The sequence below is a fragment of the Podarcis bocagei genome, assembly GCF_964188305.1.
Source record: "Podarcis bocagei genome assembly, chromosome: 1".
Lineage (NCBI taxonomy): Eukaryota > Metazoa > Chordata > Lepidosauria > Squamata > Lacertidae > Podarcis > Podarcis bocagei.
The window spans coordinates 43,349,878-43,364,703 of record NC_138125.1 but is presented as its reverse complement, the minus strand read 5'-3'; the positions used below and the strand labels follow the sequence as shown (position 1 = coordinate 43,364,703).

Below are 14,826 nucleotides of genomic sequence, written 5' to 3'. Positions count from 1 at the left end.
CTTCAGTTATTTATTTTCATGTTATTTGCTCCAGATTTTTGTCTGCCAAGGCCTGTGTTTAATGATAATTTCAAAGCAAATTCCCAAGCTAATGTTTCATTATGTGCAAAAATGTAATTATCAACAGCTTAGAGATTTGGTTCCTACTACTTGTTACTATATTTGAAGAATATAGGAATTCTATATTTGTGTGTCCTTAATCCTTAACAAATGGTTTTAATAAGTTTGTATAGGAGTATTTCATCTTGGCTGTTACAGGAAAGTTGGATCCACAACTCTTTTCCATGATTGTATTGTTTTTCATTTAGGAAATTGGCGTAATCAAAGCCTTCTTTCTCTCTCAAGCATTCCCCCCCCCCCCCGTATGCCAGATTTAATTAAATCATTATAGTTATGCTTGTCTCTTAATTTGGTTTAATTATTTATTTAGTTTGAGCTCTTAAGTATTAGCTCAGTTGAATTCCTTTCTTTTTTTAAGGAGAAAGGTTATGCATAATAGAATTGCAGACTTAGGAGTTCTGTTTCAATGCTAAGGAGTGCCCTATACTGAACACTTGGCAATGCAGAGTTTTGTGAATGACTGGCACTGCTGTGGAAGGACGAGTAATCGGTGATGCAGAATCCCTTCATGAAGATGGTTTCCATTCTTAACAGAAGGAAGTTGAAGGTTAGGTTAAGCCTCTCTATTCCTGTGGATGCCTGTGGAAGCCAGACTTTCAAAAACCCTGCATTGTGCTTTGGCTGAGCACACCTGTTCCCAGCAGGGGAACAGGCATGCATAGACAAAGCAGTGGGATCTAACCCCCACTCCCTAGCTGATGAGGAGGGATTAAAAGCCCTCATCAGCTGATGAACAGGGGTTAAATCCTACTGCTTTGGCTGCATGTACCAGCTCCCAGCAGGGGAACTGGCATGCACTACCAACACAAAATTAAACCCTGCCCCCTGCCCATTAGCTGATGTCACCCTCCCATCAGAGTGCTGTCAGTTGATTGGCAGGTGGCCATATTTTATTTTATTTTTTAATGCCTTGTAGGCCAAATTTTACCTCCTGGCAGGCCAAGATTTGGTCTGAGGGTTGGAGGTTTCCCCTCTCATGTATGTTACTGATTTTTCTATCCCCTGACTCCTCCAATAGTTGATTTATACTTCCTTCTTCCAATAACTAACATGCTCACGTTTCATTGGGTTGTTTTGGTCCTCCACCCCGTCCCCCATTTTATGTCCTTCACCCTACTATTGTTGTTGTTGTTGTTGTTGTTGTTGTTGTTGTTGTTGTTGTTGTTGTTGTTATTAATTTCCTGCAAACATTGGTATTTATCCAAGCTTGCTGATACTATCTCTTGTATCTAAGTGGTGTTGATCTGGCAACATAAGGACACTCAGATAATGAATTTGCTACTAATATATATGATGATATATAATAATGTATTACAATGCATGTGTTTTATAGTACTATAATAGGCATGCCAATGTTTAGGGTTTATCTTAAAATATGATTCAAAAATCTGGTGCTCAGCTTCGTTCAGTCCCAGCTCCTGCCCACCTAGCAGTTCGAAAGCACCCCTAAGTGCAAGTAGATAAATAGGGACCGCTTTATAGCGGGAAGGTAAACGGCGTTTCCGTGTGCAGCGCTGGTGCCGGCTCGCCAGAGCAGCTTCGTCACGCTGGCCACGTGACCCAGAAGTGTCTGCAGACAGCGCTGGCTCTCAGCCTCTTGAGCGAGATGAGCGCGCAACCCTAGAGTCGGTCACGACTGGCCCTGACGGGCAGGGGTACCTTTACCTTTTACTACTACAGTGGTACCTCAGGTTACAGACGCTTCAGGTTACAGACGCTTCAGCTTACAGACTCTACTAACCCAGAAATAGTACCTCGGGTTAAGAACTTTGCTTCTGGATGAGAACAGAAATGGTGTGGCGGCAGCGGGAGGCCCCATTAGCTAAAGTGGTGTCTCAGGTTAATAACAGTTTCAGGTTAAGAATGGACCTCCAGAACGAATTAAGTTCTTAACCTGAGGTACCACTGTACTGATAAATGCTATTGTGAAACCCATCCCTTTGTTAACAGAGAGTGGGTACACCAGCAAACGTTCTTGATTGGTATTTTTATGGTTTTATCTAAATGTATTTTTTTTTACAACATTAAAACAACCTGTGTGTGTGATTAATCAGTGCTTTCAGATGCCATCATGCTACATTTGACTGGAGGGCGGTTGAGCTAAACCTTTTGGCATGACATTTGGCTCTTAGAAAAACTGCCATTACTGGCATTGCCACATGGTTTGCATTACAGTAGTAGATGTTAGATGTTAACAAGCAGATTAAAATAAGGATTTAAAAGGAACTACATAGAGCTAATGCCAGCTCTGTGCAACCAGACAGCTATCTGTAAGTCTGAGCTTTTCCACATGATAAAATGGGTGCCCCGACTGCATTTAACGATTAGTGTGCTACTCTCACAGGCTTGTATCTTGTGCCAGAAGAGTGATATCATGTCTGTGAGTAATGGGTAGGAGAGAGTCTGGTGGTGGTGGTGGGAATAGTCACAATGCTATCCACAATTTATTTTATAGGGTCTGGATGAATAGTGGATCTCCACAACCTGAAAATAAATAAAATATTTAAGCAAATGTTTCTGAAATGGCTGTTCAAGGCATGATAAGCCTTGCTGCTATTGGAACTTAAAAAGTGTTTTAAAACTCTACAATGGTGTGAGCATGGCGAGGAAGCCATGAGTCTTTAATTACATCCCATAAGTGCCCATGGCACTTGTGTAATCACAATTTGCACCATAATTACTATAACAGTGGTTGCATTTTCCCAGATAAACAAAATACAGTGCAACCAAAGCTTAGAAAATGTGACATCTATCAAACAGAAGAGCAAGCTCAAAAACATTGGGTAACAGCTTAGTTTTTTCTCTCCTTGTGCTCTCTGTCCAGTTTTATTTTCCATCCTTAAACGAAAGCCCAGATGTCTGCGAACAGAGTAGCCATGCACATTTCCATGGGAGTAAGCTCAACTGAATCCAGTTAGACTTAATTCTTACAAGGCTTGCATAGGATCAGGTTGTGCAGAAGTACTTTTAAGGGCAGAATTCTGCTTGGATCAAAAGGTGTCTAGTTTGAACAGAAAGACACTTCTGCTTGCTGAAGGGGACATGTGATTTTTGGCAATTCCCTCCATCTACAGATGACATCCTACATTCCACTCCATTTCTGAGGGTCCTCCAGTCTTTAGGCTTGGCTATCTGCAGTTCTTAGGATGTAGGCTATTATATATGCATTTATTTTTAGCAGAAGGCATTTGCAGGGCTGACTGATTAGTTAGATAAGCAAGTATTTGTTTTGACAAAGGAATGGTGGCTCCCCAGAGGTTTGTGGAAAGCAGTGACCTCACTGGCATATCTGTTGACAGAGCCTTTACTTGTGCTACAGAGAAAAGTCTACCAACGGCTTCTATTCTGTTGTTCATTAAATCTAGCCACTTTTAATTCCAGTTGATATTTTGGCTTAACATGCACTATATTTTGGGGAAGAAGTTTGCTTTATGTCATAAGTATGTGGCTTTAATTAAAATCTGGACGGTTTTATTTTGGCAATTTTTAAAAAGACATCTCGTTTCTTATTATGTGTAGCCAAATGTAACTTTTTGATCATTCATATTTGCCAAATATTAACTCAGTTGCTTTAGGCTCAGTAAGTAAGTGATGTCATAGCAGCAAGTGAGCAGGGTGGAAAATAAGAAGCTGGACTTTGTAGAAACTTTCATTCCAGTGGTGAATAATACTATCCTTTGTCTCTTCTTCCTGTTTCCATTCCTGATCATCTAACAGATAAAAATAAGTTGATTTTCTCATGCTATATAATATATTGAAAAGATTTAAATTAAATTGGTGGTTTGTATGCAGCATGTAGTACAGATGATATTAAATGCAGGAATGCTCATAGAAGTTGAAAGCCCATTGTTAAAAGTAAACCTTTGTCTAGTGCAGAGGTTTTCAACCATTTTGGGTCCATGGCTCCCTTGACCAACCACATTCTTTCTGCTGCACCCCTGTGGGGCTCAGGAGCCCAGTTAGGTCACCCCTTGCCTGCAGAGCCGGCAGCCCCATTCCCCTTTTCAAACACCCTTCCTTGTGGATTGTTCCCTCAGCCTCCTCTCCTCTCCTTGGGAGTCCTCTATGCAGCCACAGCTGCCGCCGCTGGTCTCTAACCTGCTCCCCTGCCCCAAAGAGGGATGCCTCCTCACACTGGCCCCCAGAGGCCTGGGAAGCACCCCTTGGCCAGCCCCAGAGGCACCATTCACACACAAACAGCTGTGCAAGCCTTTGGGAGCATCAGAGGGAGGAGGGAAGGAAAGAGGGACAGAGGCCAGTATTGTCTGTGGCATCCCTGAGCATCATTCAAAGCACCCCAGGGTGCCACGGCACAATGGTTGAAAACCACTGGTATAGTGTATTAAACAATATTCTATAGTAAATGACCAGCAGTTTATCAATATGTTATTTTCATTAGGAATTTTTGTTACTCTTCCAGATAACCTAACATGCCTACATTCAGCTTTAATTGTCAGAGAATTGCTACATGAAATATATTACATGTGGGGATTTTACCTGTTTAACATACAGTGTATCAATTGTAGTATGATTAATCCTTCATGCATGTATATCATTATAGGTACACATGCAATAGGGAGCCTTTGTTACAGAAAAGGTTTCCCTACTAAAGTGTTTTCAGTTAAGAAATGTCATAACATTTCTGTTTCTCCTCTGGAAAACAGTGAAAAGTAACAGTTGCTGAATTTATATTCTGGCTGTCTAATTCTGCTTTTCAGTATGCAAAGCCTATGAAGAGCCTAGGTGTAGATAGAAGTGCCTATTGGTGATCTATTGGGGGTATGATAGAGTCCTCACCCCCTTCTTCAGATACGTTAAATTTTTCTACGTAAGAATCACAACTAGAGAAAGACTATCAGGTGGGGTATTATTATCTGAGGATGGAAACATGGTTCACATGCCCTATCTTTCTGAATGTCTTATTGATAGCTATATTCGGAGTTTCCCCATAGGCCAAATTTACCTTTGTAAATTTTCCTTTTTACAGGAATACATAACACAACTCATTTATTTGAGCCCAGCTGTCTATGTTTTATTAAGCATATTATTCAGCTCAATAGTCACTACTACAATCTACTGTTGATGACATCCTATAATCTGTTTGATACAGATTAATCTGTAAGCGGCATTTAGCATGGAGGGGGCCCTAGTAGATTGGACTAGATGGTCTCCCTTTCTTTTTCAGCTTTACATGTCAATGATTCCATTATTATTTGCTTCTGTTAGGATTCTTTGGCTTATGCAAATAGAAAGCTGGAAACAATTCCAGGTGAAAAGGTTTTAAGAGACACGAAAGAAGAACGAGATCAGCATAACCGGCTTAAGGAGATTGACCAGCAGCTGAAAAACCTGGAAGGGACTGTAAGTCTTCTAAAGTTTCCTAGTTTGCTAAAGTCAGTAGATACCAAGAATAAGAAGAGAATGACAAAAGGTTTCATTTTGTGTTCTTGGTAATATTCTGTGTTACAAAATAGATAAATAACAGTGATGCTTCTCAATTACAATATCTGTATAAAGATCAAGTGCTTTCTCACTGCTTATATAAACTGGTAGGATTTTACATAACTTGCGTTATGTTCATATAAAACGAGTGCAGGTTGAATTATATTATACCATGAAGTCTAATGCTAAAAGACAGCTTTCCAAATAAACAGAGAAATCATTCCCTCTATTTCCCTTGTTCACGGTGTGCTGATGCTGATGTAGCCAAAATGGCACCACCCACCCACAAGAGGCAGGCTCAGGGGAACCCCAAAGTTTGCATAGGTACAAATAAAAACAAAATATGGGCAAATAAAAGGGGGGGGGAAGAGGCAAAAAAAAAAAAAAAAGAGCCACCTCAAAAGTGGAAACCAGACTGTGCATGTTTGTTCTTGATCACTTTCCACCTTTCTTGGAGGGCACATGGGGGGCGGGGAATAACAGCACATGCAACATATATTCTAAATGCTTCTTTGACTTCATCTGTGTCCTCACCTGCTGTCAATAAATTAATCAAACCGCTTCCTCATGGCTGCTTCACCAATTGCAATCGTGTGAGTTTTCAGTAATAGCTGCCATAACAATTGTGCAAGGAAGGGGCTGTGAGGGAGAAAGCAGGCCAGAGGACCACCAATTTGCCACTTATAATGTCCCCATGCCCCCATCACTTATTGACCCTTTAAAAGGAGAGGAACAGGATTTTTCATTTTGTTACTACTCCCTTAGGGAAGATGTTTTATGGAGCTTAGAGCTGTAGTAGCCTTAGGTTTGTGCGTTTGCACATTAGGCAGACTGAAGATGTTCATTCTACCAATGGTTCCGCTCCCTGTATAAAAATAACTGCAACTAAACCAACCAATCCCGCATAGTGTAAACCTGCACAGCAATAAAAGAGGTTTACAATGCAATTCTGTACATGTCTACTTAGAAGTAAGCCCCACAGAATTCAAAGGGACTTAGTCCCAGGTAAGAATAAATATGATTGCAGACTTAGCTTTCAAGGGCTCCCTCACTCCTCTAGTGTGTAAGAAGCCGGTTGGTAGAAACACCTCGTCCTGCCCCAAAGAAACATTATGTAGCAAGGTATCACTAGTATGTTTTAAATGCTTTAATATTCTTTTCTTCTCAGCAGAAAGTAGTGAACTGAAACATTGCCTCCCTTCCATAGTTTAACAGCGGTGTAGTATTGCACCTGCATTGTGTGCTTCATTTAAACATTTCTTGAAGCACTAAAAGAGACGAGGCTAATCAAACCTTCCCCTACACATATGTGCAAATTTGCTTTCTTTACTACTCCAATAGTCAGTTTTAATTTTGTTCAAATAATTTCTGACAAATTGCCTTTTCATATTCCTGGTAAGTACATGTTATGATCCATATGAGCCTGGTTCCTCTTCTGATGCCCTATTTCCCTCCCACAACCCATGCTTTTGCCTAGAACAATTCCTGTGAAGGCACAGATGCAGAAAATATGTTGGAGCTGAAAATCCATGTGGATATTATACCAAAAAATATATGATTCAACACACAGAGTTCTCAAGAAGAGCTAATCCGGAAATGTTGTAAATATGATGGAAACATATTTCAAATGCTTTCTTGTTAGTAGTTCCACCATGTATCTGATGAAAGAGGCTTCAATCTATGAAAGCATAGGTTTTAATAAAAATTAGACTTGTAACATGCTACAAGACTTGTCACTTGCAGGCCCCACGACTAAGATGCCTCTTCACTTAAATGACTGTCCTTGTCAATGGAATGATGGTGTTAAAATAACGTACGTCAGTTTTATAGCTTCAGTTTAATAAGTTAGTTGGTAAGCTGCTAAAAAAAATAAACTCAGTCTACAACATCCCTTTCTGCCATTGACCTTTGCCTTTTGGTCACTGACCCTTGCTATTTATGGGAATACAAGTCTGGACGGGGATCTGCAGTTTGGTGGCTGGGTCTCCAATAAGCAATGACTTTGGAATGCACTGGGCTACTGGTTCATTAAAATACAATGAATGTTAACAGGTCAGTTCCGAGGTCTGATTAGTACAAAGCAGTTCCTTGGAATCTGCTATGGTATATACCCCCTCTTGTGCATACCAGACATTTTTTCTCTTAAGAGGATGCCCACAAGACCTTACAGGGCAGAAACTATTCTTCACTTATTAAATGGTAAATGAATAAGCCACCTGTACTAATGCATAACCCCTTGTCAGGTTGGCATTTATTTGTATTGTGAGAAAAGGGGATAAATTGCAGGATCAACCAGATGGAAAATCAGTCGCAACCTGTAGGGCTCTAATGCATATCCACCAACATTGCACAGATGAAAATGCTTGTACAGTGGTGCCCCGCAGGACGAATGCCTCGCAAGACGGAAAACCCGCTAGACGAAAGGGTTTTCAGTTTTTGAGCTGCTTCGCAAGACGACTTTCCCTATGGGCTTGCTTTGCAAGACGAAAACGTCTTCCAAGTGTTCTGATTTTTCCCCGCTCCCCCCCCCTTTTCTAATCCGCTAAGCCGCTAATAGCCTTTTAGCCGCTAATCCGCTAAGCCTTTAATAGCCTTAGCTTTAAACCGCTAATAGCGCTAATCCGCTAAGCCGCTAATAGGGTTGCTTCGCAAGACGAAAAAACCGCTAGACGAAGAGACTCACGGAACGGATTAATTTCGTCTTGCGAGGCACCACTGTAAAAGCCATTTCTCATTTGGCCTGGTTTTCACCTTCTGATCAGCTCTGTACATGTTGCTGAAGGTTTGATTCCTTTTCCCCTATGCTGTATTAATTTATTGTTAGCTTTAATGCTCTTTTATACAGCTAATATGGTGTTTGATCTTTATATTAAATAAGTGCTACAAAAACATAATTGTTCTAAAACTTATTATCAACAGTTCAGAATGACCTGCTGGATGCACAAAAATGTGTGGTAATACGATTAAGTAAGTCCCATCTTACTATAATAATGCAACCTATTTAATAGTATTCAAACAGAGCATCTTTGGGGTTGACTTTTTTTGTTTTTCTTTATATTGGATATGGCTTTATTTTTCTTGCTTTCCCTCCAAAATTAGTCTTCCTAGTGTGCAAAACCTTAAGGCTATTCATTACAAAACTTAAATGTTCACATACCTTAATGTTCATGCAGCTAGAGTTACATAGATAGAAACAAGATGCATCCATTATCCACTCCGATATGTAACTTCTAGAGATAATGGCGAAGGGGTTTAACCCTTAAGATTGGCAGCCCTTGCAATTCACGCTAACAGCATTTTAATAAAGCAAAATAGGAATAGTGATTTAGCAAGGACAGTTACTGGGAAATAATGTCTCTCTCTGATAAACAGAGACAGAATGTATGGAAGTGCAGGATACGGTGGCAGAATCCGTTGCTTAGATCTGGGGTGGACAAGCACTTTGGCCCAGAGGGACGCATGTGGCAATAGATGGTGGGTCAGGGGCTTGAAATATAATTGGCTTCTAAGGGCTTGTTGCTGAACATGGTTGAAAAGGAATTTCCTTACAAAGAATGTCTAAAAAATTTAAATACCAAAACTACTCTGGAAATTGTTACAAATATTTTAATTGGGTCACTCAGGTCAGCTGAACTGAAATGGCTGAACTTACCTTGCATTGCAGGGTTAGGTCCATGGGGCTGTGCCTGCAACATTAAGTCCACCAACTGAAACCAGCCCTACACTATTTATTTTAAGAAATGTTATAAATGGCTTCATCAAAAAACCTAAGTGGTATACCCAAACATAAAATAATTATCAATAAAATACAGAAGAAACCAACAGAGTTTTAAAAACAAGTATATATGACTGAATTATGTATCTGGGTAGGCTTGCTAAAATAAAGGGTTTTTTGCAGGTGCCTAAAATTGCATAATAAAGGTGCCTGCTTAATGTTAAAGACAGGGAGTTCCAAAGCAGAGCTGCTGCCAAAGATCGATTCTTCACAGATGTGAAGCAAACATTATATGGCAGATTGAAGGAGGCAAATTGGCACATATGATGCAAGGCGATCCTTCAAGTAAACTTGTGCAAAGCTGTTAAGGGTTTATATATTACTATAATAACACACTGAACTTGGCCCGGTAACAAATAGGCAGCCTGTGCTGATATTTAATCGGAGGTATAGTATGCTGACAGGAGCTCACTCCTGTCCGTAATCATGCTACCACATTCTACTACACAACTGGAGCTACTAAGATTCTAACAGTGAAATCATATCAAGAAGAAAGTTACACTATATTAACTACATTTTCGTGTGCTTATCTTGTAGTTTTATTCTGTGAACTGCCCTGAGATCTACAGATGAAGGGCAGTGCATAAATTGGAAAAAATGAAATAAATATTCAGTGGGGGTTACTCCCAAGTAAGTGTAAGGGAGGAACACCAAGCCCATGAGATGACTTTGCCTAAGGCTCCATAGATTCCTTAAGTCCAAACCACGCCTCAAGCTATTCAGAAAGCAAGAAATACTCAAGTAAATGCAGAACAGATAACTCAAAGGAAGTCCAGCCACAGTCATACACATATGTGGGACATACTATGCAGTGCATATTGGTGCACATGCAGGTAACAGCCACAACTGACAATAGATGTGATACAGCAAACGCTCTCTTTCCCTATCCTGGTGTAACTTACCAATGCTAACCACCACCTCTGCTGTGCTGCAGCCAACTTTCATTACCAAGCAGCTACATCAGCAGCAGCTCTGCACAGCTTCAACTTCCTCAGCTGCCCAGAGCTTGAAAGCAACCCCATTGTGGCCCGCTAGTCTGCTAATTGTGAGTCGATGACCTGAACCCATGTGGTGGTAAATAAGAGACAAGGACACAAGTACATTAGGTTAATGGGCTGAAAAGGCCACAACTTTATTGGTTACAGCATGTGAGAGGTATTGGCTTAGGCATTGGATAAAACAACCTATACATGACCCCCACCTGTGCAGCAAACAGTGGGAGGAGCTTGTTGATGCAAATACAACTGGAAGCTTGCCCTGATGTCACCGGGGGTCATGCCATGGCCCTAGCCACCGGCAGGGCATCGGGCAGGATCCACGACCGCCGGATTCCTTTAATGGAATATCCTACAAGGGGCGGGATAGGTGATGGCCAAACCCCGCCCACCAACACACGACACATATTCCAATGCCTAACTGCCCAGACCAGGAAAGTTGTGCCGAATTGCTACGAGGTAGGCGAAAAACCAAGAGGCTGGTAGCAACTTCACACCCAGGTCAGGCTGGAAAGCTGAGGTGCCTCTCTTGCTGTCTGCCACTCGCAGCAGTTTTAGGCCTGAGCCTAAAGGAATTTGCTGCCAAGGAGTGTGGTGGAGTCTCCTCCTTTGGAGGTCTTTAAGCAGAGGCTTGACAACCATATGTCAGGAGTGCTCTGATGGTGTTTCCTGCTTGGCAGGGGGTTGGACTCGATGGCCCTTGTGGTCTCTTCCAACTCTATGATTCTATGATTCTATGATTCTAAGCTCCAAAGCCCTGCTGTCACTGCACTGCTAAGCCAGCTGCAACTGCCTCAGGCCCTGAGTGTAGTCTGAAAGCTGTGCTGCCATTGCTACCAACTCAGTTTGGGGACAGTGGGAAGGAAAAAGAGAGGGAGAGAAGGCACAGCTGGGCCTACTTAAATTATAACTCTTGTGAAGCTGATGCCTCACAGCCGAGGCAGTTTCTCACCACCCGGTTGACAGTGACTGAGCATTCCAGACATCATTGTGGGTTTTACATGGTGCTTTTATTTGGAGTTAACCGCCTCCCTGTAAATTTGTTGTTTTGTGGTAGTTAGAAGGCTATCTGTCCGTTAGTGAAGCTCTTCATTATGTCATTGGGAATAATAACAATGATTATACCATTCTTCAACTGAAATTTTGCTCCTTTCCAGCTAGCCTAATAGACTATGCAATGTATCTCTTTTGCCTCATACATTATTGGCTTATGCAGGCTAATAGCATAATGCCTGAATTGTGGTCATTGTTCCACAGCCAACCTAGTAGTTCGAAAGCAAGTAAATAAATAGGTACCGCTGTGGCGGGAAGGTAAAAAGCATTTTTGTGTGCTCTGGCACTCGTCACGGTAGCATGCACCAGTAGCAGTTTAGTCATGCTGGCCACATGACCTGGAAAGCTGTCTGTGGACAAATGCCGGCTCCCTCAGTCTGAAGCGAAATTAGGGCTACACCCCATTGTTGCCTTTGACTGGACATAACTGTCCAGGGCTCCTTTACCTTTACCTTTTACCTGTTCCACATCAGCAGGTATGCACAGACCTTTTCTTCTTGGTTGATTCTTAGCAGTAGCAGTTCTGTAGCATTGGCCATAAGACCACAACATGTTTTGTACCTTTAATTTCTAAATTTATTATTTGGTATTTCTGCATTCCGGGACACGGATGGTGCTGTGGTCTAAACCACAGAGCCTAGGGCTTGCCGATCGGAAGGTCAGCAGTTCAAATCCCCGCAATGGGGTGAGCTCCCGTTGTTCAGTCCCAGCTCCTGCCCACCTAGCAGTTCGAAAGCACGTCAAAGTGCAAGTAGATAAATAGGTACCGCTCCGGTGGGAAGGTAAAAAGTGTTTCCGTGTGCTGCTCTGGTTCGCCAGAAGCGGCTTAGTCGTGCTGGCCACATGACCCGGAAGCTGTCTGCAGACAAACGCCGGCTCCCTCAGCCTATAGAGTGAGATGAGCGTGTAACCCCAGAGTCGTCCATGACTGGACCTAACGGTCAGGGGTACCTTTACCTTTTTATTTCTGCATTCCAGGACCTAACCCTTTCTCACAACTATTTTCTTAACTTTAAATACAAATGTAATCATTTTTTTGGGTGACTTAGTGAAGACACTGTAGAGTTTCTTATGATGGACATGAATATGCCTGAGCTGGGAGGATGAGTTGTGTGAGTCATCCCATGTGTTTTTAGTAAGAAAGCTGTGATAAACAAGAATTGCTTATGTAAGTCTGTACTGTGTTTTCTTTTTATGTAGAACCCAGAACCATGTGAGAATAAAATTGGTGGCACATTGCTCCTGGAAGTAATTATTAGGATGAAAACCAAACATTCCACACATACCTTTTTGCCACAAACAACATTCATCAGGGGAAAAGAAAAGTTAACTTCTGAGCAATTATTCTATTCAGATGCTTTGAAGCTACTTACCGTCATCATATTCTACATGTTGGCCCACTTCAGACAAATGAAAATTAAAACATGATTTGTTTAGTACATTGACTAGGCACAAGTTCACACTTCCACCCTAACTTTTGTATATGAAGATACAATATTTAAAGGCTTCATTCTTGGTTAGGAGTAAACAGCAATTTGTGTGAACTTGGCAAGTAATTTATTTAGTTATCCATTATTTAACACCCAATATATCAACCCAGGAAATATCCTGACTTAGTGAGCAAACCACTGTTTGTCAAGTTCAGGTGCAACCAATTGTGGTTTGTTCCTAAACAGGAATTGAAGCTTCAAATCTTTTCCTCTCAAGTAAAGTGGAGGGGAAAGCTATAATTTGTTGTTGTTTAACTGGGCCGTTGACTTTTTTCCTTTCAGTATGAAGATATGCGATAGATGTTAACCCCCGCCCCAATGAAATTGGTCTTGAAAGGAAATCATTCAGTGTCCATGTTAGTCTGTCTTTGGCTTTTTAACAGGCAGAAACAATCTCCACATAGAGGAAGTTGAGGCACTGGTCCCTCTTTTCTACTATGCACCTTAAGTCATGTTGCACAAGGAAGATGCTGTTATTTTCCCTCTACCTCCTCCTCCACAAGGCACGGGGCAGGGAAGAATGCCAATCAGATTTTTATTCAGTGGAGGGATGCATGCTCTGTAAATGACTGAACAGAGCCTTTATGCTGCAGTGCATAAAAATACGTTCTTTTAACCTGGTAGGTCAGTTAAATTGGATTGATTTCTAGAACTCTTACACACTTCCCTTTTATTAATTGGGTTCTGAGCCTGAAACTGGTGCATCCTAAGCAGACTCCCAAAAGAATTTTAGAACAGCCTCAATTTATCATGCAAAGCTGAGACAATTATATTCCTTGGGATTCCAGGCATTAATTTCAAATATGTTTTAAAACATGTATCTCCCACATTAGGCCTAACTTGAGCTATTCTTTTAACATTGTAAAATTCACAATTTTTGACCCTGCCGCCAGTAAATATGGTAAAGGCTTCAGATCATCTCTAGCACTTATTAGCTCTGGTTTCTCAGAATTTGATTATTATTATTATTATTATTATTATTATTATTAAGTTGCTTTACTCATGGAAATAACTAAAATCAAGTTACAGACACAAACAGTAATCCCTTATTCAGATCTTTTTATTTGTATTTGCTGTGCCAAGACTCCTAGGGTTCTCCGTACTGATTCACATATAACAATGCAGTATATTAGGTTGTTAATGATAACTACCTACATATTTATAACTCAGTGGTAGTATACAAGGTTTACTTATGCAAGCTCTCAGCATTCGGGATGGGCGAGCAGCCTTCTTCTTATCTTGAAAATTAACTGGACCTTGTGAATGGTCCAATCAAACACTGAAACCCTTTGAGGATCCTCAGTTCCTTTCACTTTCCACTAACCCATTTCATTTTACAGTGGTACCTTGGGTTAAGTACTTAATTTGTTCCAGAGGTCCGTTCTTAACCTGAAACTGTTCTTCACCTGAAGACCACTTTAGCTAATGGGGCCTCCTGCTGCTGCCGCGCCGCCGGAACCCAATTTCTGTTCTTATCCTCAAGCAAAGTTCTTAACCTGAAGCACTATTTCTGGGTTAGCGGAGTGTGTAACCTGAAGCGTATGTAACCTGAAGCGTATGTAACCCAAGGTACCACTGTATTACTCTAGTCTGATAATATTTATTGTGATGTTTTCACACAGTACTCATTTGAAACTCTGTTTGGATGCAGTTTTTAAATGCATGTGTAAATGAGCATTCTGGTTCACTTCAGTAGAGTGAAAACTCAATGCACAACAAAGAAGCTCACCTTCATTTAAGTGAATGAGAAAGCCCTCGCTGTCAGCAGTTAATTCCATCTCAGGGCTTCTGCAAGAATTATTAGATTGGGGGTGCTTTAAAAGCTACTCTAAAAATACATAAATTAATGCATTTGAGTAGTGACTTGCCACAGGTGCACAGAGGATAAAGTCACTGAGCAGGTTCTTTTTGTTAACCCATAAATATTCACCATGTCCCATTCATCAACTAG

General features: G+C 41.1%; 1 protein-coding gene across 2 annotated transcripts in view; it reads left to right on the top strand.

Annotated features, from left to right (window-relative positions):
- The window catches only part of FSIP1 (fibrous sheath interacting protein 1), a 77,803-nt gene that overhangs the window by 21,061 nt on the left and 41,916 nt on the right, over positions 1-14,826 (top strand). For both annotated transcript variants that reach the window (XM_081208815.1, XM_081208814.1), the window contains exon 11: positions 5,347-5,481. In XM_081208815.1, coding sequence (XP_081064941.1) covers positions 5,347-5,481 — 135 coding nt within the window. The remainder of the gene's footprint in view (positions 1-5,346; positions 5,482-14,826) is intronic.